The sequence below is a fragment of the Bos mutus genome, chromosome 4 (assembly GCF_027580195.1).
Source record: "Bos mutus isolate GX-2022 chromosome 4, NWIPB_WYAK_1.1, whole genome shotgun sequence".
NCBI lineage: Eukaryota > Metazoa > Chordata > Mammalia > Artiodactyla > Bovidae > Bos > Bos mutus.
In genome coordinates, this window is record NC_091620.1 from 47,127,096 (window position 1) to 47,153,398 (window position 26,303).

Sequence of the window (26,303 nt, forward strand, 5' to 3'; positions counted from 1 at the left end):
TTGATCTGTTGATGAACATCTAGGTTGCTTCCATGGCCTAGCTATTGTAAATAGTGCTGCAGTGAACATTAAGGTACTTGTGTCTTTTTTGATTATGGTTTTAAAATGCCCAATTAGTATTTCATTGTATAGATGTGCTGTACTGTGTTTTTACATTCATCAGTTTGTGGGTACTGGGGTTTCTACTTTGTGATTATTCTGAATAATGCTTCTGTGAACATCAGTATACAAGTTTTTGTGTGGAGGTATGTTTTCCTAGGGAAGGAATTATTGGGTTATATGGTAGATGTCTGTGTTTCACTTTTTAAGAAACAAAGCTATTTTCTGAAGTGTCTGTACTGTTCTACATACTCATCAGTGATAATATGAGGATTCCAGTTTCTCAGCATCCTTGCCAATATTTATTGTGTGTGGAGTTCCCTTTTGACTAGTAAAAGTTAGAATGCTTTATATATTGGTCATCTGCAAGTCATAGAATAATGCCACCTGTTTATATACAGTTCAGTGGTTTTCATGTGGTACCTCAAAAAGATGGGAAAATAAAAATGTAAAACTAATGAAATGCTTGATTATAGAGGATTTATACAAATAAAATTTGCTGAAAGGTTTATTTTAATATTTATTTGAAGATTAGGATAACATCTTAAAAATAACTGAATTGTATGTTTTTAAAAGTTCTCTATTCTTAGGAATCCTGGTTAGTTTACCAAGGCATGCCATTCTCCCAGCTATAAATATGAGTCCAAGGTATTCTTCCTGATTTATACTGATTTGTCAGCTGTTAGGTGCATGCTCAGTTGCTTCAGTCGTTTCCGACTCTTTGTGACCGCCCCCCCAAGCCAGGCTCTTCTGTCCATGAGATTTTTCTAGCAAGAATACTGGGGTGGGTTGCCATTTCCTCCTCTAGGAGATCTTCTCAATCCAGGGATTGAACCCATGTCTTGTGTGTCTCCTGCATTGTGGCAGATTCTTTACCATTAACCACTGGGGAAACCCTTAAAATGATTTATTCTGAAATATGGGTTGAACTCACTTCTTGCTTCATTTTTTACCCTAATCTCAGTTGAAATACTAGCCAGAAGAGTAATTTGAAAAGTAGTCCATAGTCAAAAACATTGCTTTTCAGACTTTACACTACATGTGATTCTCCTGGGAATCTTGTTAAAAATGCAGTTTTTAGAAATTGAGGTGAAATTAGTATATGACAGTATATGTTTCAAGTGTGCATAAAATGCAGATTTTTATTCAGCATTTCAAATTTTGTGTTTCTTACAAGTTCCCGGGTGTTACTATAGCTACTGATCTTTTTAAGTACTACTCCCAAACTATCCTACTCCGAGAAGCAAGGATAAGGATGGTTGCTGCTGCTGCTAAGTCGTGTCCAACTCTGTGACCCCATAGATGGCAGCCCACTAGGCTCCTCTGTCCCTGGGATTCTCTAGGCAAGAATACTGGAGTGGGTTGCCATTTCCTCCTCCAATAAGGATGGTAGGAGAAGATAATTAACACTTAGCGATATATGCTAAGTAATTAGTGTGCTGATTATCTTTACCTTTATAATAACTCTGAGGTAGTTACAAGTTAATTTCCTTTGTACAGATTAATTAATTTAGACTCAGAGATTAAAGCCAAAGGTCATATAGCAAGTAAATGACAGAGTGAGTATTGCAGTCAAGGTTTATCTGAATCCAGGGTTCATGTTCTTGTCATTGATCATCCTTTTGACACATTAGAAATGGTATACTTAGAAAATGGTCAGTAAGGAAGGAAGGTACTTTATACTTGTGTTGTTTAAAATTACTTATAATTTTCAGAGTTAGAAAATAGCACTACCTCTTGCCCTTGTGAAGTGTATTTTTTAAGAAAGTACTAAATTTTATTGAATCAGTGATTCTTAACATTTAATCTGGAGTCTACAATGTGCAGTGTAACCGTAGTATCACTGTTAAATTTCATGAGACTGATTTTAAGAGCAGTTTATAATAGTGGAAATTAGGTAAAAATATTTCAAAGTGGAGAGAGAATAGAATATTTCAAATGAATATTTTTTGTGTTGATTACATGCAGATTACTTCACAGGAAGCTGCCTCAACTGTGTTGTCTCTAAAATATTTGACCTACTGTTTCTGTAGAGTCAGCGAACCTCAGTGAACATGATGGTTGGTGACTTAAGTTTGCTATCACCTGAACTGAAAATGGGAAAACCTGCTTCTCCGAGTTCTGACTTATATGCTTATGGCTGCCTTTTATTGTGGGTATGTTACATTTTTATTGAAACAAATCAGTCATTTTGTTGTTGTTAAGTGCTTAGTTGCTCACTCAAGTCCAACTCTTTGCCATCCCATGGACTGTAGCCCACCAGACTCTTCTGTCCATGGGGATTCTCCAGGCAAGAATACTGGAGTGTATTGCCATGACCTCCTCCAAGGGATCTTCCCAGCCCAGGAATAGAACCCAGGTCTCCCGCATTGCCAGCAGATTTTTTACTGTCTGATCCATGAGGGAAGCTCAAGATTGCTACCACTGAGCAACTAACACTTTCACTTTTCACAGGAAAACAGTGAGGGAAAAAGGCCATTTTTGCCTTTATAATAATGCATAATACAGGGATATATAGTGTGTGTAGATATACATATACTGATGTGTTATATTTCAGTTTAAGAAAGTGATGATGATCTGAAGTTGTTTTCTTCAATATATTAAAATGTCTCTGAACATGTAGAGACATTTGTAATAACCAAAAGTGGGAAAACCCAGATGTCCATAAACAGGTAAATGGATAAATAGTCTACTGTGTATTCATTGGAATACTTGTTATCATTTTTATTTAGTTGCCAAGTTGTGTCCGACTCTTTGTGACCCCATGTACTGTAGCCTGCCAGGCTCCTCTGTCCATGGGATTTCCTAGGCAAGAATACTGGAGTGGGTTTCCATTTCCTTCTCCCTGGGATCTTCCTGACCCGGGGATTGAACCCACGTCTCCTGCATTGGCAAGCAGATTGTTTACCCCTGAGCCACTAGGGAAGCCCTGTTGGAATACTACAAAGTAATAAAAAGGAATGAAGTATTACAAGCATGCCTTGTACTGTTGCTCTTCACTTAATTGCACTTTGCAGATATTATGTTTTTTATATATTGAAGATTTGTAGCAACTCTGCATTATTAGATTATGGTTGGCATTTTTTAGCAATTAAGTATTCTTAAAGTATGTACATTGTTTTTTAGACATAATGCTATTGCATACTTAATATGTTATGGGAAGCCAGAAAAATTATCTCACTTTTTTATTGCAATTTTCACTTCATTGCAGTGATCTAGAACTGAATTCTCACAGTCTCCAAAGTATGCCTTTATACCCAGTAATATGGAGGAATCTCAAAATAATTCTTCTAAGTTAAAAAAGCTGAAGGAAAGAAAGAATGCATACTTACGGTTCTCTTTGTATAGAATTCTAAAAAGTGCAAACTTACCAACAGTGATAGAAAGAAGATTTGCAGTGGTCTGGGGTTTGAAGGTAGAGGGGAAGGGAGGGATAGATTACAAAAGGGCACAAGGAAATGTTTTTTGCATGATCACCGTGTTCATCGATAATGGTGATGATTTTATAGAAGTATATATCATATATATTTTAAATGCACGTGGTTTATTGTACATGACTTACACCTCAATAAAGCTGTTATTAAAAGAGTGTTTATATCTACCCAAGTAGTAATCAGTGGGAATCCCATGCCCCAGTTAATCCTATGTAAGTTTTAGCCTTATGTTGTCATATGTATTTAAAGTTGTCTGGTTCCGTAGAACCATGATAGCTATAGAAATGATTATTGTACTGGCATGATTTTTGTCATTGGTTCAGTAATCTCTTTATTCTTTACATCATAAGGATAAAAGTAAATGTCTCAAATGTTCTTACGTTCCTGAGAGTTATCATAAAATATCACTTAAGTATGGTAATAGCACTCTTTATTCCATCAATTTCCTTTCTTCATTAGCTGGTAGTAAAGCACTTTGGCCACCTCATGTGAAGAGTTGACTCATTGGAAAAGATTCTGATGCTGGGAGGGACTGGGGGCAGAAGGAGAAGGGGATGACAGAGGTTGGGATGGCTGGATGGGATCACCGACTCGATGGACATGAGTTTGAATGAACTCCTGGAGTTGGTGATGGACAGGGAGACCTGGCATGCTGCAGTTCATGGGGTTGCAAAGAGTCGGACACAACTGAGCAATTAACTGAACTGAACTAAAAACGGTTTATGACTATGACACTATTGTGCTGAATTCCTGCTCTTCTGTAATGTTGACTGAGGTCTTTTAAAAATTTTATTTTTAAACTATCATGTAGTACAGTTGATTGGATTTTGGTGTTCAGTCCTGTGAATTTTAACATACTGTAGATTAGTATACTCATCACTACAATTAGGATACACAACAGTTCCATAACTCATAGGGAGAAAAAAAAAAAAAAGAAATCCTACATGCTGCCCCTAGTCTCTCTCCCTAACCCTTAACCCTTGGCAGCTGCTGATCTTTTCTCTATCACTGCAGTTTTGTCTTGTTAAAAACGTCATATAAATGTTACCTTACAGCATGTAACCTTTTGAGACTAACTTCTTCACTCAGCATAATGACTTTGAGATTCATTCAAGCCTTGTAGTGTATTGAGAATTGATTCCATGTTTGTGGCTGAGTACTACTCTGTTATGTGACTGTACCAGCTTTGTTGATCTGTTCACCTTTTGCAGGACATTTGGATTGTTTCCAGTTTTGGGCTATTCCAAATAAAACTTCGATGAACATTTATGTATAGGTTTTTGTGTAATCCTGTTTTTACTTCTCTAGAATAAACTCTCAAGAGGAGACTGTTGGGTAGATTGTAACTGTATGTATAACTTTATAAGGTGCTGCCAGACTTTTTCAGAATGGATATACCATTTTGTGTTATCAGAACCAACACTGTATGAGAGTTTCAGATGCTCTGCATCATTGTTAAAGTTTTAATGTTTTAGCAATTCAGGTATCTTTGCCTTTCTATACGCATCTTAGTAACAGCTTATCTATACATGCATCATGAGAAACGCTGAAAGAGTACATCATGAGAAACTCTGGGCTGGAAGAAACACAAACTGGAATCAAGATTGCCTGGAGAAATACCAATAACCTCAGATATGCAGATGACACCACCCTTATGGCACAAAGTGAAGAGGAACTCAAAAGCCTCTTGATGAAAGTGAAAGTGGAGAGTGAAAAAGTTGGCTTAAAGCTCAGCATTCAGAAAACGAAGATCATGGCATCCGGTCCCACCACTTCATGGGGAATACATGGGGAAACAGTGGAAAAAGTGTCAGACTTTATTTTTCTGGGCTCCAAAATCACTGCAGATGGTGACTGCAGCCATGAAATTAAAAGACGCTTATTCCTTGGAAGGAAAGTTATGACCAACCTAGATAGCATGTTCAAAAGCAGAGACATTACTTTGCCAACCAAGGTCCGTGTAGTCAAGGCTATGGTTTTTCCTGTGGTCATGTATGGATGTGAGAGTTGGACTGTGCAGAAGGCTGAGCGCCGAAGAATTGGTGCTTTTGAACTGTGGTGTTGGAGAAGACTCTTGAGAGTCCCTTGGACTGCAAGGAGATTCAACCAGTCCATTCTGAAGGAGATCAGCCCTGGGATTTCTTTGGAAGGAATGATGCTCAAGCTGAAACTCCAGTACTTTGGCCACCTCATCGAAGAGTTGACTCATTGGAAAAGACTCTGATGCTGGGAGGGATTGGGGGCAGGAGGAGAAGGGGATGACAGAGGATGAGATGGCTGGATGGCATCACTGACTTGATGGATGTGAGTCTGGGTGAACTCTGGGAGTTGGTGATGGACAGGGAGGCCTGGCGTGCTGGGATTCGTGGGGTTGCAAAGAGTCGGACATGACTGAGCGACTGATCTGATCTGATCTGATCTGATCTATACATGCAGAAAACCTCTGTGACTTTGCTTGGAACTGCATTAAATCTGTAGATCAATTTAGGGAGAATTAGCATTTTGAATAATAGACATCTTTATTAAGTCCTTTAATTCACAAATTCATTTATTTAGGCCTTTTTAAATTTATTCTATCAGTATTTTGTTATTTTTGAACTTAGAGATCCTATATATGTGTTGTTAGATTCTATACTTCAGTATTTAATTTTTTGGAGGTATTGTGATACCATAAAAAAACTAAAAAACTGTTTTCTAATTGTTCAAGTTCTTTTTAAAAACAGCTATTTTATTGATAGGAAAGTTAGTTACTGCCAAAGTTTACAGATACTTTGATCTTCTTCCTCAAAGAACTAGGTAAGTTATAGAAACCACAGTGTAAAATATATAAAAGGGCAAAAAAGTCAGGACCCAAGGGCTGTGTTTCAAAGTTAAACTGGAATCATTAGCAAAGGATCTCATTTCCAGAATAATGAATAGATTACTGTTACATTATGACTTTTAAAAGTTTTGGAATTAGCAAAAGTAAAAGTTAACAGCTTATTTAGTATTAAAACACTGGAATACTGACTAAATATTTTGGGATGTATCTTAAAAGATATTTTGCTTTAGGATCGTTTTTGTTGTGAGACCCATATTAAATGACAGAGACATTCTGAAAACTGCCTTTAACTACAGAAAATTTTAGTATTTGAGTGTTGGCAACCCTCCCACCTCTAGCAGTAAGTCTTCTTTTAACTGGTACATTCTTAAAATTGCTTGTATTAAGGGTTCTTTTGTATATTTCCAGTTTATAATGAAATTCTTAAAGGCATTTCTAGAAGGCAGTTTTAAAAATTAGAGCAGTTCTGATGTTATACTGAAAAAAAAATTTTTGTAGGTGCTACTGTGAGGAAGCAGAATAATTTTAAAATGAAGAGTGAATGTTTTTTTCTTTTATTCAAGTATCACTTTTTCAATTTGGCCTTCTTTAAAATGCAACTCTTTTTCCCCAGCTTTAGTCTTCTCTTAACATACTATTGATGTCTTTTGTCTTTTTTATCGTCTGCCTCTATCCATAGAATGTAATCTCCTTTTAGGCAGCTTGTCTGTCTTGTTTGCTACTGTATCCTGTGCCTGGAAGTGTTCCTGGTTGTAGTGCTGTCACTGCAATAGTAACTGAACAAAAGCATTCCTTTGTGGGTAGCAAATTGGACATTTAAATTTTAGCACAAAGAGTTGGACACGACTGAGCGACTGAACTGAACTGATGTGCTGAAGTATTAGGTTTTTCTTTTCTTTTTCTTTTAAATAAAATGTTTCTTGTTTCCTGAGTGAAACAAGATCAGTAGATGAACTCTCCACCATGGTCACTTACACCTTTCTTTGCAACCTTATTTGAAGATTTTCTTTTTTATTCCAACTCCAAAGATATTCCTAGGTGATGTTAGTGGCCATATTGATCACCCATGGAACAACTTTGTTGTTGTTCAGGCTCTCAGTCATGTCTGATTCTTTGTGACCCCATGACTGCAGCACGCTAGGCTTCCCTATCATTTTTTGGACGTTCTTAACAATTTGAGACCCATGTCTTCATGAAATTTCAGTTACTTTACAAAACCAGGATTTTGTGATTTCCTATAATTTTTCTTTTACAAAAGTAGTAGAATCCAATCCAGTACGTTTTTATCTGGACAAGACTTTCTATCTTCTCATTTTACTATAACTACTCTTACATCTACTGTGTGTGTGTTAGCTATCTTCCCTTTCTGCCAAATAAATCAGCAAACTCCTAGCTTCTCTTTCTTCTTCAGCTTTGGGCTTCATCATAGAACATCTAGACCACCCTGTAGTCCCTTTGACTCCTATTCTTCTGCTTAGCCTCGTTACACAATCTTCACTTTTAGATGTTTTGTAATCTGCTTTATATGCTTTTAGAAAAATCTTTTCCCTTTAAGGTTTTATTTCTTGAGAATAACTTTATAAAAGATACATGTATTTGATTTTTCTTCAAAGTATGACTAAACATTATATTTATTCATTTAAGGACATTACTGGGCTTCCCTTGTGGCTCAACTGGTATGCAAATCCAAGAATCCACCTGCAATGCGGGAGACCTGGGTTCTATCCCTGAGTTGGGAAGATCCCCTGGAGAAGGGAAAGGCTACCCACTCCAGTATTCTGGCCTGGATAGTCCACGGGGTGGCAAAGAGTCGGACACGACTGAGCGACTTTAAGGACGTTATTATGTCTATTTATAACATGGTGATAACATCCTCCTTTGTTGGGAGCACATAATAAGTAACTAAAGTACTTATTAAGTACTTTTTGAACTTTATCTCATTGCGTTCTCCTAAACAATTGTGTGAAGGGAGCACATCATTATCCAAAGTGTAGACATTAGGCATGTGAGAGTCAGAGAAGGATACCACTTCTTAAGTGATGCCTTGTTGCAGAATTTCTGTGTCTTGAGGCTCCATGCAGGACCACCTGCTGCATTCACATCACATATTCAGCCTTGGAGGTACAGCCTTCACTGAAGCCAATTGATGAACAGTTGCAAAAGGGGCTCAGGCTTCAGAGATAAGCTGCTAAGTGCCATTGCAGTGACTACTGTGAAGACCCTTACATTTTACAGTGCCCTATTAAGACATCTCCAACCTTGAGTTCTTTGATGAGATGTCCTCCTTCTAGAAAGTCTTGAATGGATGTAACACTTACATTTAGAGTTCAGGTATACCTTTGGCACATTATGCTTCATTTTGATATTTAATCCCAAAATGAGAGACAAGGGAAAAGTAATATTCCATGTCTTGTTTTTCCTTTTAGACTCAGGTAATGTGATCAATGATGAGTGCCTCTCAAAAAATACTCCAATTAAGAGAAAATCTCAGAGAAGGAAAATGGATGGCAGCCCCTTAAAATCTGAAAGTGATTCTAACATCATAATTAAGTAGACTGCGTGGAATAGATCTCATTATTATGGAGTTGGGTGTAGGAGGATTAAGGGTTCCTAGCTGGATGGAACTACTGACATCTCTTAATGCCCTCTGTGCAGGAATTTCATGTTTCTGAACTTGCTCTGAGATCCAGCCAAGAATCTCAGACTTATCATTGATTTCTTATTGGATCTAAATGCAGACAACGTGGAATTCACTTCTCAAAGTGTGAATTGAGGGATCATTTATAATGTCTACCCATGTTTTTACTCTTTTCTTTGTTCTTTCTTGTTCCTGATGTTACAGTGTTTCTTCTTTTATCATTTCCTTTCTGTTTTAAGAACTTGTTTTTGCCATTCTTTTAAGGTAAGTCCCCTGATCAAAAAGTCTTTAGTTTTCCTTCATCCGAGAGCATCTTAACTGTACCTTCATTTCTGAAGAATATTTTTTGCTGGTACAGAATTCCGAGTTTATAGTTCTTTTTTTTCATTGCTTAAAAAATGCTATTCAGCTTTTTTTGGACCTTCTTGGTCTCGTGAAAAATCCATTGTTATTTGAATCATTATTCCTCTGTAGGTAATTTTTCTCTCCATCTGGTTTTAAGACTTTTTTCTGTCAGTATTTTTCTGAAGTTTGATTATGATGTGTCTTAGCATGGATTTCTTTGGGTTTAACTTTGTTTGGGGTTTGTTCAGGTGCACTTTGTTTGTTTTTCAGCAAATATGTAAAATTTGGTTCAGGTATTACTCCTGTAGTTTGTTAGTCTTACACTCTCCTTTTTTTCTGAGATTGATGATACACATTTTGAATCTTTTGTTATTGTCCCACAGGTCCTGAGTCTCTGTTCATTTTCTTTCTCTTGTTCAAATTGGGTATTTCGTGGTATTTCTGTCTTCAATCTCATTGGTGCTTTCCATTTTCATATTTATTCTATATTGAGCCAGTCCAGTGAGTTTTTTCTTTCTGTTGTTCTCTTGTTTTTCAGTTCTAAAATTTCTATTTGATTTTCTCTATTGCTTCTGTCTTCTTTGCTGAGGCTTTCTTTTTTTTTCTTTCATGCAGGTTTCTAATTGGTCTCTGAGCATTGTTATGATGGTTATTTTAAAATCTTTGTCAGATAATCCCTATATCTGTGTCATCTTGATGTCTATTGATTATCTTTTTCTCATTTAAGATCTTGTTGGTTTTTAGTTTGACGTGATTTTTAACTGTAGCCTGAACATTTCTGGTATTATGTTCTGAGACTGTGCATCCTATTTAGTCTTTTTTTTTTCTTTGCAGACAGTTACCTTGTATAGGTGTAGTGTACAGTTTCAGATGAAATTAGATCTGCAGCTCACCTCTGAGCTCAGCTGACACCACCTCAGCAAAAGTGAAATGCTGATTTGCACTCTGCTTTACCTCTTCTTTTCCCTGGTGGGTAGGAGAGGAAATCATCTCTCTATTGACTCCTGTTGATACTGGGGAGAGGGGGAGCAAAGTGTTAAACTATTACTGCCTTGTTGCTGCCTTGTGAGGGTATAAGTTTCATTTCCACTGGCGTGGTCCTGCTGACCCTTGGGGAATAGAGAGGGAAAATAGAGTGCTGGCTAAGAGTGCCTACACTACTTTTTCTGCTTTGTTGCTGCTGAGGGCAGAGTAGAAGATACCTCTCTGCTGGGTCCCATTGGCAGTACCAGTTTGGGTAGATTGAAGCTAGTGCCATCATATACAACTTTGTTCTGCCTCTTTGTTGATGGTTAGGGTGGAGGTCCAACTCCCCACTCAGCTTTCCTGACACAGTTTTTCCCTTGGTATTTGGCTGGAATAGAGACTATGACTATATTCTTTGCAGCCAAAGATGGAGAAGCTCTATACAGTCAGCTAAAATAAGACTGGGAGCAGATTGTGGCTCAGATCATGAACTCCTTATTGCCAAATTCAGACTTAAATTGAAGAAAGTGGGGAAAACCACTAGACCATTCAGATATGACCTAAATCAAATCCCTTATGATTATACAGTGGAAATGAGTAATAGATTTAAGGGACTAGATCTGATAGACAAAGTGACTGATGAACTATGGACGGAGGTTTGCGATATTCTACAGGAGACAGGGATCAAGACCATCCCCAAGAAAAAGAAAAGCAAAAAAGCAAAATGGCTGTCTGAGGAGGCCTTACAAATAGCAGTGAAAAGAAGAGAAGTGAAAAGCAAAGGAAAGATATACCCATTTGAATGCAGAGTTCCAAAGAAGAGCAAGGAGAGATAAGAAAGCCTTCCTCAGCGATCAGTGCAAAGAAATAGAGGAAAAAAATAGAATGGGAAAGACTAGAGATCTCTTCAAGAAAATGAGAGATACCAAGGGAACATTTCATGCAAAGATGGGCTTAATAAAGACAGAAAGGGTATGGACCTAACAGAAGCAGAAGATAATTAAGAAGAGGTGGCAAGAATACACAGAAGAACTATACAAAAAAGATCTTCATGACCCAGATAATCACGATGGTGTGATCACTCACCTAGAGCCAGACATCCTGGAATGTGAAGTCCAGTGGGCCTTAGGAAGCATCACTACGAACAAAGCCAGTAGAGGTGATGGAATTCCAGTTGAGCTCTTTCAAATCCTGAAAGATGATGCTGTGAAAGTGCTGCACTCAATATGCCAGCAAATTTTGAAAACTCAGCAGTGGCCACAGGACTGGAAAAGGTCAGTTTTCATTCCATTCCCAAAGAAAGGCAATTCCAAAGAATGCCCAAACTACCACACAGTTGCACTCATCTCACATGCTAGTAAAGTAATGCTCAAAATTCTCCAAGACAGGCTTCAGCAATATGTGAACTGTGAATTTCCAGATGTTCAAGCTGGTTTTAGAAAAGGCAGAGGAACCAGAGATAAAATTGCCAACGTCTGCTGGGTCATTGAAAAAGCAAGAGAGTTCCAGAGGAACATCTATTTCTGCTTTATTGACTATGCCAAAGCCTTTTACTGTGTGGATCACAATAAACTGGAAAATTCTGACAGAGATGGGAATACCAGACCACCTGATGTGCTTCTTAAGAAACTATGCAGGTCAGGAAGCAACAGTTAGAACTGGACATGGAACAACAGACTGGTTCCAAATAGGAAAAGAAATACGTCAAGGCTGTAGATCGTCACCCTGCTTATTTAACTTATATGCAGAGTACATCATGAGAAACGCTGGGCTGGAAGAAGCACAAGCTGGAATCAAGATTGCTGGGAGAAATATCAATAACCTCAGATATGCAGAGGACACCACCCTTAGGGCAGAAAGCGAAGAAGAACTAAATAGCCTCTTGATGAAAGTGAAAGAGAAGAGTGAAAAGGTTGGCTTAAAGCTCATCATTCAGAAAACTAAGATCATGGCATCTGGTCCCATCAGTTCAGTTCAGTTCAGTTGCTCAGTCCTGTCCGACTCTTTTCGACCCCATGAATCGCAACACCTCAGGCCTCCCTGTCCATCACCAACTCCGTCCATCTAGTCAGTGATGCCATCCAGCCATCTCATCCTCTGTCGTCCCCTTCTCCTCCTGCCCCCAATCCCTCCCAGCATCAGGGTCTTTTCCAATGAGTCAACTCTTCGCATGAGGTGGCCAAAGTACTGGAGGTTCAGCTTTAGCATCATTCCTTCCAAAGAAATCCCAGAGCTGATCTCCTCAGAATGGACTGGTTGGATCTCCTTGCAGTCCAAGGGACTCTCAAGAGTCTTCTCCAACACCACAGCTCAAAAGCATCAATTCTTCGGTGCTCAGCCTTCTTCACAGTCCAACTCTCGCATCCATACATGACCACAGGAAAAACCATAGGCTTGACTAGATGGACCTTTGTTGGCAAAGTAATGTCTCTGCTTTTGAACATGCTATCTAGGCTGGTCATAACTTTCCTTCCAAGGAGTAAGCATCTTTTAATTTCATGGCTGCAGTCACCATCTGCAGTGATTTTGGAGCCCAAAAACATAAAGTCTGACACTGTTTCCACTGTTTTCCCCATCTATTTCCCATGAAGTAATGGGACCAGATGCCATGATCTTCGTTTTCTGAATGTTGAGCTTTAAGCCAACTTTTTCACTCTCCACTTTCACTTTCATCAAGAGGCTTTTGAGTTCCTCTTCACTTTCTGCCGTAAGGGTGGTGTCATCTGCATATCTGAGGTTATTGATATTTCTCCTGGCAATCTTGATTCCAGCTTGTGCTTCTTCCAGCCCGGCGTTTCTCATGATGTACTCTGCAGAGAAGTTAAATAAGCAGGGTGACAGTATTACAGCCTTGATGTACTCCTTTTCCTATTTGGAACCAGTCTGTTGTTCGATGTCCAGTTCTAACTGCTGCTTCCTGACCTGCATACAAATTTCTCAAGAGGCAGATCAGGTGGTCTGGTATTCCCATCTCTTTCAGAATTTCCCACAGTTTATTGTGATCCACACAGTCAAAGGCTTTGGCATAGTCAATGAAGCAGAAATAGATGTTTTTCTGGAACTCTATTGCTTTTTTGATGATCCAGCGGATGTTGGCATTTGATCTCTGGTTCCTCTGCCTTTTCTAAAACCAGCTTGAACATCAGGAAGTTCACGGTTCAGATATTGCTGAAACCTGGCTTGGAGAATTTTGAGCATTACTTTACTAGCGTGTGAGATGAGTGCAATTGTGCAGTAGTTTGAGCATTCTTTGGCATTGCCTTTCTTTGGGATTGGAATGAAAACTGACCTTTTCCAGTCCTGTGGCCACTGCTGAGTTTTCCAAATTTGCTGGTTCCGTCACTTCGTGGTAAATAGATGGAGAAACAGTGGCTTACTTTATTTTGGGGGGCTCCGAAATCACTGCAGATGGTGATTGCAGCCATGAAATTAAAAGACAAAATTAAAAGCTTCCTCCTTGGAAGGAAAGTTATGACCAACCTAGACAGCATATTAAAAAGCAGAGACATTACTTTGTCAACAAAGATCCGTCTAGTCAAGGCTGTGGTTTTTCCAGTAGTCATGCATGGATGTGAGAGTTGGACTGTAAAGAAAGCTGAGCACCGAGGAATTGATGCTTTTGAACTGTGGTGTTGGAGAAGACTCTTGAGAGTCCCTTGGACTGCAAGGAGATTCAACCAGTCCATCCTAAAGGAGATCAGTCCTGAGTGTTCATTGGAAGGACTGATGTTGAAACTGAAACTCCAATACTTTGGCCACCTGATGTGAAGAGCTGAGTCATTTGAAAAGACCCTGATGCGGGAAAGATTGAGGGCAGGAGGAGAAGGGGATGACAGAGGATGAGATGGCTGGATGGCATCACCGACTCAATGGACATGAGTTTGGGTAAACTCTGGGAGTTGATGATGGACAGGGAGGCCCGACATGCTGGGGTTCATGGGGTCGCAAAGAGTCAGACATGACTGAGCTACTGAACTGAACCAAAAACATTTTCTGTTCTACAAGACCCTATTCCCAGTCCTTTGACTAGATGTAGTAGGCTTTTCTTGGGACTTTTTTGTTCTGTGGCTCTTGCCATTTCTGGGTTGCAGACTTCTCTAGCATCCAGTGTGAGATATAGCAGAGTCAAAAATAAAACCCTCGGATTTCACCATTGTATCATTTCTTAAGTCCCAAGGTTCCTTGTCACTTCACCTTCTTCTTTCCATTTTACCTTCTCATTTCCACCTTTCTGGGTCATCTTAGGTTTGTTGATTGTTTTTATTCGGATTTAAAAGTGGATACTAGTGTGAAATGGGAGCCCTTGAATTCCATGGGAAGTGAATGTTTTTGAAGAATGTTGACATCCCATCAGTCTCAGTTCTGTTAGGTCTCAGAGCTTTTTTTTAGTCGTTTAACCTGCCCACAGCCCGTTCATTCTCATATTTCCTTCAATGATTACTTAAACCTTTAACTGCTATCCTCAGGCCCCTGCCTAAATTTCATCCCCATTCATTTAAGTAGACCTTGGCCTTAAAAAAAGAAAAACAGAAACTGAGATCATGGTAATGTGCTTTCCATCGAATTTCAGTGCTTCTGTTTACAAACTGGTTGTGTCTTTACCCAGTTTTCTGTCTTCTACTCCTGTCTCAGAGAATAAAAGTGCTCCTCCTCCATTGCAAGCCTTCCGGATGTGCCCTCGACCTTCACTGTATCTTTAGTCTATTTTTCTTACTTTTCACCTTTCCTTCAGCCTAAAATTATGGGTAAGTCTGATCTAGCTGCAAAAATATCTACAGTAATTATTTTCTATGATACACCACCTACTAAATTCTTTTTTTTGCCTTATATTTGGGCATTTCTTTTAATCCTCTTTAGTACTGCCTATCTATTAAACATTAGCATTTCTAAGGACTTAGCTCACAACCTGCTGAAGTTTTCACTTACAGACCTCCCTTGGCTGGTGTCTTTTATTTTCATAACTTCTTGTGTCACCTGTTTGTTGTGATTCTCACATTTAAGAGTAAATCTTGAATGATTTGCATTGTTGCACAACAGAAACCGACACAGAATTGTAAAACAGTGTTCCTCCAATTAAAAATACATCAATTAATTTTTAAAAAAGTAATCTAGTCCTTTTGCCAGAGCTTCCTTCTGGCTAACTTTACCTTCATTTACAAAATACCTTGTCTTGTTCCAGAAAGGCTATAAGGCAGTTCATGGGGGTATTGAAAACAGAACAGGACATTATATATTGAAGATGAGAAGAAAGAAAAAAAGGATGTGGATATAAAGTGGAGCCATGAATGGGAGTGCTTCAAAATGCACACCACAAAAACCTATTTAAAGCTGATAATATACAATGTGTATGTTGCCATTCCTTTCTTCTGTGCTCATAGTAGACCCTGCAACATAATAATCATGTTCACTGAGCTCTTAGATGACCTCAAACAGCACCCATTAAGAAGTAGCACTGACTGAACAGAGTTGGTATTTATAAACAAGCCCATTTCCCATCCCTGATGAATGAGTCACTAGGATAGCTCTTATCTTTCTTCCAACCATTATGAGAAACCTAATTTGTTGTACAAATAATCATCCCTCAGGTAAAAGCAAGTCAGGCAGTAGGACAAGCACAGTTATTGTCTTAACTATTGTGGAAAGTTGTACATATTTAAAGCAAAGGAAGAAATAAGGAAACCCCTTATCTTCAGCCAGATTCAACTATTGTCAATATTTAATTATAGTTGTTCTTGGTAATAAGACCAGGGATCCTCATAGAGATAGTATATACGTTGCTGACTATATGTTCAGTTCAGTTCAATCCAGTTGCTCAGTTGTGTCTGACTCCTTGCTACCCCATGAATCGCAGCATGCCAGGCCTCCCTGTCCATCACCAACTCCCAGAGTTCACCCAAACTCAATGTGCATCGAGTCAGTGATGCCATCCAGCCATCTCATTCTCTGTCGTCCCCTTCTCCTCCTGCCCCCAATCCCTCCCATCATCAAGGTCTTTTCCAATGAGTCAACTCTTCGCATGAGGTGGCCAAAGTATTGGAGTTTCAGCTTCAGCATCAGTCCTTCCAATGAACATCCAGGACTGGTCTCCTTTAGGATGGACTGGTTGGATCTCCTTGCAGTCCAAGAGACTCAAAAGAGTCTTCTCTAGCACCACAGTTCAGAAGCATTAGTTCTTCAGCGCTCAGCTTTCTTCACCGTCCAACTCTCACATCCATACATGACCACTGGAAAAACCATAGCCTTGACTAGACGGACCTTTGTTGGCAAAGTAATATCTCTTCTTTTTAATATGCTATCTAGGTTGGTCATAACTTTCCTTCCAAGGAGTAACCGTCTTTTAATTTCCTGACTGCAGTCATTATCTGCAATGATTTGGGAGCCCCCAAAAATAGTCTGACGCTGTTTCCACTGTTTCCCCATCTATTTCCCATGACGTGATGGGACCAGATGCCATGATCTTCGTTTTCTGAATGTTGAGCTTTAAGCCAACTTTTTCACTCTCCTCTTTAAGTTTCATCAAGAGGCTTTTTAGTTCCTCTTCAAACTCTTGCTTTTTCAATGATCCAGTGGATGTTGACAATTTGATCTCTGGTTCCTCTCCATTTTCTAAAACCAGCTTGAACATCTGGAAGTTCACGGTTCACATATTGCTGAAGCCTGGCTTGGAGAATTTTGAGCCTTACTTTACTAATATGTTCTAAGTTACCTGAAATTTAAAAAAAGTAGATAACACTCATGGAGTGTGTGCCATGCATCAGTTATTTTTAAGTATTTAACCACTTTAATTCTTACATTATCCTTATAAGTGAGGAACCTGAGGTAAAGAGAAATGAGATGATTTGTCCCAAATCCCCATGGCTGGTAATAAGTGGTTTTGTGTTATTTGGATAAATATTCAGAAGTAAAATAGCTGAGTCATATAAAAGTTCTGTTCCTAATTGAGGATTCTCTCTACTGTTTTACACAGCAGCTGCACTAATTTACGGTCTCATCAATAGTCTACAAAGGTTCCAAGGTTCCTTTTTTCCCACATCCTCTGCAACACTTGTTCTTTCTTGTCTTTTTGATAATAGCTTTTTTCACAGTTGTGTGTCTACCCCTATTCTACTGGTATGAGTGTTTTAACAGTTTGACCAAAGTGCTGAAGCCTTCTATTTAAGTTGCTTTACCCACCCCACTTTTAAATATCATTCTGTTGAACATCAAAATAGTGTTATAACTTCTGTTTCAGTCATCATATATGATTTAGGAAACTCATGATAGGAAGGAAAGTCTTTGGTATTTATTCATGTGTCTGTTCTTTACATTGTCATTTCCTCTTTTCTAATGCTCCAATACTCCTTTTTTAGAAAAATTATTTCCTTTCTGTTTGAAGTATTTCCTTTAGCCATTCTTTAATAGTGACAAATTCCTTTAGTTTTCCATCATCTGAAAACTGCTTGATTTCACCTTCTTTCCTGAGAGTTTCACTGAATACAGAATTTGTGGTTGAAAGTTCTTTCTTTTTATCAGTTGAGAATGTGCCACTTATTGTTTCCATGGTTTTGCATGAGAAATTTTCTTTTATTCAAATTTCTATTACCGTGTAGGTAATGTTTCTTACGCTTATTTTCACTTAAAATTTTTCTTTGCTTTCAGTTTTCATAAATGCTATTAATTTTTGTTAATTTCATTAGTCTTCATTAATTTCATTAATTTACTTTGTTTTTAGAAATGTAGTTTTCTTTGAGTTTACCCTATTTGAGTCATCTTTTTTAAAAAACTGTGTATTAAAGAGAATTCCTAATTTTTATTGTGATACTGTGATTATGTCAAAATGAGAATATATCTCTTTTTAGTGAAAGAAAGTCAGAAGATGCCTTGTCATTATGTTGTAGTCCAGTTCTGGGACTTTTCATCAGTTTGCCTTCCTCTTTTGACCTGTGGAGCTCTCCTTTGATTATATGTTATGTTATCTCCAACCTTTATAGTTGTACTTAGTGATGAGGAACAGGAAGAGATTAGAAGTGGCTTTGCTCATTTTTTAATTATTATATATGGAATTTATTTGGATCTGAATTTAAATGATATAAAAGTACAAGTATGAGATGATTAAAAATTTGAAAACTTGATATTTTATATTAATTTTTAATGTATTGTGATTCTGTCAAAATAAGACTTTATCTTTTAGAAATATCTCTTCATGGCAGATAGGTAGGGAAGAGTGGAAACAGTGACAGATTTTATTTTCTTGGGTGCCAAAATCACTGTGGATGGTGACTGCAGCCATGAAATTAAAAGATGCTTGTTCCTTGGAAGAAAAAACGATGAAAAATATAGACAGCAAGTAAAAAAGCAGAGACATCACTTTGCCAATAAAGGACTGTATAATCAAAGCTATGGTTTTTCCAGTAGTCATGTATGGATGTGAGAGTTTGACCATAAAGAAGGCTGAGCACCACAGAATTGATGCTTTCCAATTGTGGTGCTGGAGAAGACTCTAGAGAATCCCTTGGACTGAAAGGAAATCAAACCAGTCAATCCTAAAGGAAATCAATCCTTAATATAATTGGAAGAATTGATGCTAAAGCGCCAATACTTTGGCCACCTGATGCAAAGTGCTGGTTCATTGGAAATGACCTTGGTGCTGCAAAAGACTGAGGACAGGAGGAGAAGCAGGCAGCAGAGGATGAGATGATTGAATAGCATCACTGACTCAACGCACAGGAGTTTGAACAAACTCTGGGAGATAGTGGAGGACAGGAAAACCTGGTGTGCTACAGGTCCTGGGTTCGCAAAGAGTCAGACACAACTTAGTGACAGAACAACAAGTGTGATTTTGTGATTATGTCAAAATAAGACTTGATCTTTTAGAAGTATCTACTAAAATATTTAGAGATAAAATTATGAGATGTGTAGAATTTGCCTCAAAAATAATATGCGTGGATTTGTACATAGGGCAAAAGTGGTCATTGGTTGATGGTTGTCAGGGCTGGGTGATGGATACATGGGATTTAGAGTTATCTTTGTACATGTAAGAAATTCTTCATATTTAATAATTCATAAAATTTTAACAAGAATTTCTTGAACACAGGTATTAGGGAAGAAGGAAACTTGCATGATAAATTGTGTTTAACGTACGAGTATTGGTGAAACCAACACCTTATAAGCCACTACATTTTAATATATTTGCTTGTAAAATGAAGTATTAAATGTGCTTAGAGTGTGTGCATTGGTATGTTAGGGACCCCAGGGACTGTTTTGTAGTTATTATTATGAAAGTTTTTTTTGTTTTGCAAGGACTAATATGCTTTCTTTGAGTTCTTCTCTTCTCTCTAGAACCTGAACAGTTTCAGAGTTGCCTTTGCTGTAGGATCGGTATTTTAGTATGTATGGAATTTATTCATTCTCATTTCTTTAACAGCTTTCAGTTCAGAATCAGGAATTTGAAACTAATGAGGATGGAATCCCAAAGATGGATCAGTTTCATTTGGTATGTGACCTTTTTGTCATTTACTTGTTGGAAACCTGTGATATAGGTGTGAGCAGTAGTATCAACTTACTTAACTGAAGAAGTCCTCTAATTTTTGTAAGAATACAAATAACATTCCCAGTAAAGAAGTACTGAAAAAATTCAAGTGCCCTACTTACACCATTGCCAGAAACTTATTGCTAGAGATTACTACTGGAATTTTTCAAATAAATTATATAGTCTGTGTAATAATTAAGGAAAAGCAGTAGTTTCTGTATCTTCAAAGATAATATTTTATTAAAATTAGTGTTCTACTACTTTTTATAAGTACCTAGCTGTATCTTTCAGAGAAGGCAGTGGCACCCCACTCCAGTACTCTTGCCTGGAAAATCTCATGGACGGACGCACCTAGTAGGCTGCAGTCCATGGGGTCGCTAAGAGTCGGACACGACTGAGCGACTTCACTTTCACTTTTCATTTTCATGCATTGGAGAGGGAAATGGCAACCCACTCCATTGTTCTTGACTGGAGAATCCCAGGGCCTGAGGAGCCTGGTGGGCTGCCGTCTGTGGGGTCGCACAGAGTCAGACATGACTGAAGCGACTTAGCAGCAGCAGCAGCAGCAGCTGTATCTTTTCTTTGTCATACGTCTACGTTATTCATATTGCTTTGAGATATACATATGTATACAACCAACATATTTTGAGTATCTGTTCTATATCAGGAATTGAACTAGGGTCTGCTTTTTAGGATTGAAACATTGAAGAAATTAATCATTTAGAAATATGAACAAGTAAACAACCAATATCTGTATATATAGAGTATTAAGAAAATAGTTTGGTGGAAGCTAATATTTAATTTGTCAGGAAAAGATGGAGGGAAGAAGCTATTCATGAATGCCACCACATAGTTATTTGAAGTGAATCTTCAAGGTTGAATTAGGATTTTATGAAAGTTAGAATGAGGTACTAGACATTTCAGGTAAAGACAGTATCTGAACTAAGACACGAAAATATTAAAGTCTTTTGTAATGGAATCATCCCCAGTGTGACTAGATGTTAAGGGGTTAAATATGGCAGTAAACAAGTCTATAAAGTATAATGACCTTCCCTGGTGGTTCAGTGGTTACAAATCCTCCTACCATTGCAGGGGACATGGGTTTGCTCCCTGGTCTGGGAAGATTTCACATATTGCAGGGCAGCTAAGGCTGTGGGTTGCAACTGCTGAAGCCCGCATGCCCTAGAGCCCTTGTTCTGCAACAAGAAGCCAGCACAGTGAGAAGCCCACACATCACAACTAGAAAACAGCCCCTCTTAGCACAAATAGAGAAAGGTCTCACGCAGCAATGAAGATCCAGTGCAGCCAAAAAATAATAATAATTTTTTTTTAAAGTATAATGATCAGGCTGTAAAAGTTCTCTTGCCAGTTTTTTTTTAAAGAAATTATTTATTTTATGTTTTACAACTGCTTTTATGGCTTTAAGAGCAATTTTAAGATTTATAGAAAAAGTGAATAGAAGGTAGAGATTTCCCATGTATCTCCTTCTCTCTTACACACAGTTTATCCATTATCAACATTCCCTCCCAGAGTTATTTGTTGCAGTTGATACCTCCATTGACACATCGTTGTTGCCTTAAGTCCATCATTTATATTAGGGCTTACTCTTAGTGTGGTACATTCTTAAAGTTTGAACACATGTATAATGCCATGTATCTACCATTAATATACAGAGTATTTTCACTGCCCTAAAAATCCTCTATAGTCTACCTGTTCATCTCTACTTTCTCCAAACCCCTGAAGCCTGATATTTTTCTTGTCTCCATAGTTTTGACTTTTCCAGAATGTCATGTAGTTGGAATCATACAGTATGTAGCCTCTTAAAATTGGCTTTTTTCCACATAATCGTATGCACGTAAGATTCCTTCACATCTTTTCATGGTTTGATAGTTCATTTATTCTTAGCCTTTATCCATTATCTGTATGTACCACAGTCTATTTATACATTCACCTACCGAAGGACAACTTGGTTGTTTCCAGGTTTTGACAAATTATGAATGAAACTGCAGTAAACATCCATGTGCAGGTTTTTGTGTGGACATAAGTTTTTATTTCCTTGGAGTGCAATTGTTGGATTATATGGTAATAGTATTTTTAAATAGTATAGTTTTTAATAGTAGTTTTAAATAATATAGAACTGTCTTCTAAGTACCATTTTTGAGTTTTGGTTGCCATCAGCAATAAATGAGAGTTGCTCCACAGCCTGACTGCTATTCAGTCAGTATTTTGGGTTGTGGCCATTCTTACAGATGTATACTAGTATCTCATTGGGCTTTCCGGGTGACTTAGTGGTAAAGGATTTGTCTCCCAATGCAGGAGACACAGGTTCTGTCCCTGGCTTAGGAAGATCCCAAGGAAATGACAACCCACTCCAGTCTCCTTACCTGGAAAATCCCATGACAGAGGAGTCTAGCAGGCCACAGTCCATGAGGTCACAAATGAATCAGACACACACAGTGACTAAACAATAAAAACAATACATACTAAAGATAACTATTGAAAGGTTGTTGCTGAACCAGGAAAGACGCTGGGATTCTTCGCCTCCAGAGGAGAATAATTCAATCTGGGACCAGAGACGAGTCTTGATTGCTCAGAGCTTTTATGTAATAAAGTTTTACTGAAGTATAAAAGATAGAGAAAGCTTCTGACATAGACATCAGAAGGGGGCAGAAAGAGTACCCCCTTGCTTGTGTTAGCAAGGGAGTTACATACTTTTTATGTAACAAACACAGGCAGACGCTGCCTGCAATGCAGGAAACCTGGGTTCAATTCCTGGGTTGGGAAGATCCCCTGGAGAAGGAAATGGCAACCCACTCCAGTATTCTTGCTTGGAGAATCCTGTGGACAGAGGAGCCTGGTGGGCTGCAGTCCATGGGGTCGCAAAGAGTCGGACACGACTGAGCGACTTCACTTTACATGCTTTTTAATTAGTTATTACAGTAAATCAAAAGAATATCTGGAGGTTGTAAAGATCTTACTAGACCCACTCCCATAATTTACATTCTAAGGTAATAGGATTAGCCAGAAGGTTTTCAGGAAGGAGAAACTGTCCTCAAGCAGGATACATTGTTGTTATATAATCCTTAGTACAGAGTTTAAACTGAGTTGTTTGTTGTGTGATCATCAGTTATAGATACATCAGGCTTAAAGATTAAAAACGTTTTATGTGACTAAGACTAAGGAATGTAGAGGGAAAAGGGTTTGTTCTTTCCTTCTCCTTGAGAATTCCAGACCCCTATCTCCTCAAGAATCCCAGACCCTTCTCTCCTTGGGGACCCCTGGACTTCTTATCAACCTGCCAAATGAATTGACTCTCTCAGTATCTTAAACATTTTAAATATGTTTAAAAACATACTCTGTAGAATGCAGTATGGGCATTGACATTCATTCAGTTACCAGATGGAAACTGAATACCTGCTCTATCACTGTGCTCATTGTTGGGGATGAAATGAGAAAGTAGAATTTCTGGTCTTATACTCCTTAGAGGACACTAGGAGTAAATAGGTAATTTTTATTCCATATGAAATGTGCTCTCATTAGAGTCATCCATAGGGAACAAAAAACAAAAAGCATACTTTGGGTGGTGGAATTAATGGAAGAACAACATTATAGTGTTATTAACATGTGATAACACAAAATAACATTCTTTGAAATCCTGATACATAATAAATTCTGACCTCCATAATGATCATTATAATGTTAGTGGTGGTGCATGTGTTTCAAGAGATCATTTCATAAGTGAAACCAAAAGCAGTTGACCAAGTAAAGGAGGCTACTATTTCAGACAGAGGCACTTCAATGTAAAATTTTCAGTGTCAAATTCTGACTAGTCCCCTAAAAAAAGGGAAAATGGAAAGTAAAAAAATCATAGGTGTTTTTTTGGGAATTTCACTTGTTTTTGATAAATATTTCAGTTGTGATTCTTTTCTTTTCCCTTCTGCATTACCCCCCTGTCATTTGATTCCATTGTTTTAATACTAGATTAATCCCTTTCCAATAAAAACTAGTTGATTTTGGTAAAAAGCTTTTAAAAAAATGGGAAAAATTGATTTTAGCTCTGTATCATTAATTGAAATCATTTTTGAATTAGGTACTCCCTTTTACAAGTTTGTCCTTTTATTCATTTTGATTTTATTTTTGCTTTGTAACATCTCTTTTTTCTTGCAGGATGATAATGTCAAATCCCTCCTCTGTAGCTTGATCTGTTGTAGAAGTTCAATGACTGCCGAGCAGGTTTTGAATGCTGACTGTTTCTTGCTACCAAAGGGAAAATCAATGCCAAACTCAGAGAAAGATACTGAATACATCCCCAAAAAAGAGGAAGAAGAATTAAAGGTGAAGAACTTGGATAAAGATAAGGAAAAGACAAGAAATGGTGAAGCCAGCTTTGATTGATAGATTAGTATTCTTTTGTTATTGCAGATGTTCCTTTTAAAACCTTTGTTTAGTTTGGTTAAATAAAAAAAAATCTGAAAGTGTTCTGGAGCTAGTTGGGTTGTATCTTTGGTATTCTAGTTGTGAAAAATAAAAGATGTTTGGCTATGCAAAAAAAAAATGTATACTTTGAAATTTCATTTAACTGGAGTTGTTAAGAAAGGATTTTATGTCTGTAGTTACTTTTTGAAATTGCATAATCAGCCTATATTACTTGTAATAGAAAAGATTATTAGATTGTTGGACAGGTTCTATACAGAATTACAGTATGTAGGCCAGCTCACGATGAAGGGTGCTAACTTTTGTTTAACAGATGGTAGTTGGCATCTGCTTTATTCCCAGTTCTGGGAATATAAAGATAAATTTAATGTGGTCCTTACACTTAAAAGCACATACATATGTTGAGAAAGTTGGAGATCTAAACAGATCTTCATAATACAATGTAGAATATCTAATGATAGCTCTGGACAGATTTTATGTGATTACACAGAAGGGATATTCATCCTGTGGAAGAGGGGTGTCATGGAAACCTTTCTGGAGGAGGTACTACCATAGTTAAATCATAAAGGATGAGTAGTAAAGGTGAAGGAGGATCAAGAGTACCTTCTTAGCAGAGAAAGCATGATGAGAGCACTGAGGGGAGAAGCAGTTTCTTGTGTTTAATAGAGAATAGTCATATGGGGGATATAACATGAAATACTAAAATACCTCATACCTTATAATTTTGTAGGAAATGTGGAGCTATTGAAGAATTTTAGACCACTTTGGCTCCCTCAAAATCCATCTTTTACCTACTACCAGGATAAGAGGTAGGGAGAGTGATCAAAAGAATATTATGGTAAAGTAGGTGAGCTGTGATGAAAGTAAGATCTACAGAAAGAGAAAAAGTGATGAAACATATGGGTCAGATTTATGAAATAGGCCAAGTTTTGTTTGACTTGGTGATTGGAGCTTGGTGATATGTAGACTAAAGTAGTATGTTAGAGTCTCTAAATGCCTATTCAAAAATCTAATCTTCCTTTCTTCCTTAGTAATATGTAACAGTTTTGTTTAGGATGGCAGTGTTCTTGGCTAAAAGATAAATTTATCATTTTGCTTTTTAGTTTAAGCTTTTTGACTAGATTTTGCAAAGTAAGGCTCCTTTAAAGGAGCTGACTTAGACTGGAGATGTATCCTTTTATCCTGTCCTTTTCCTGTTGCCTAGAAGCTAACCTGGTGGTTAGAATCTGAGCAGTCTCCTTGGATCATGAAGTAACTTTGAGGATGAAGCTCATGAACTAGGAGGATGGAGCAGCAAGTTAGAAGAACTGATGTTTCTGGTAATTCTGGAGTGTTTGAACTACTCTCAAGATTTCATGTTACTTGAGAGAGGAAATCCTTATGTCAGAGTGTGGTCCCTCTATCAACAGACTCAGCATCACCTGGAGGCTTATTTGAAATGCAAATTCTCGGCTCCACTCTAGATTTTATAAAGAATCTGGGGGTGGAGCCTAGCTGTCTCTTTTTTTTTTTGCATTTTTTTATTTTTATTTTTTTACTTTACAATATTGTATTGGTTTTGCCATACATCAACATGAATCTGCCACAGGTATACACATGTTCCCCATCCTGAACCCTCCTCCCTCCCCCCTCCCCGTACCATCCCTCTGGATCATCTCAGTGCACCAGGACATGGAAGCAACCTAGATGTCCATCAGCAGATGAATGGATAAGAAAGCTGTGGTACATATACACAATGGAGTATTATGCAGCCATTAAAAAGAATACATTTGAATCAGTTCTAATGAGGTGGATGAAACTGGAGCCTATTATACAGAGTGAAGTCTGTTTCTTAGCAAGCACTGTAAGTCATTGTTCAATCACACAGTCATGTCTGACTCTTTGCCACTCCATGGACTGCCCACACCAGGCTTCCCTGTCCATCACCAACTCCTGGAGCTTGCTCAAACTCATGTCCACTGTGTCAGTGATGCCATCTAACCATCTCATCCTCTGTAGTTCCCTTCTCCTGCCTTCAGCCTTTCCCAGCATCATGGTCTTTTCTAAGGAGTTAGTTCT

General features: G+C 38.0%; 1 protein-coding gene across 1 annotated transcript in view; it reads left to right on the top strand.

The window, feature by feature from the left end:
• Positions 1-24,331, top strand: part of STK31 (serine/threonine kinase 31) — an 83,272-nt gene extending 58,941 nt beyond the window's left edge. The window contains exons 22-24 of the mRNA XM_070369437.1: positions 2,133-2,255; positions 19,707-19,775; positions 23,979-24,331. Coding sequence (XP_070225538.1) covers positions 2,133-2,255; positions 19,707-19,775; positions 23,979-24,206 — 420 coding nt within the window. The 3' untranslated portion in view covers positions 24,207-24,331. The remainder of the gene's footprint in view (positions 1-2,132; positions 2,256-19,706; positions 19,776-23,978) is intronic.
• Positions 24,332-26,303: the final 1,972 nt, after the last annotated feature.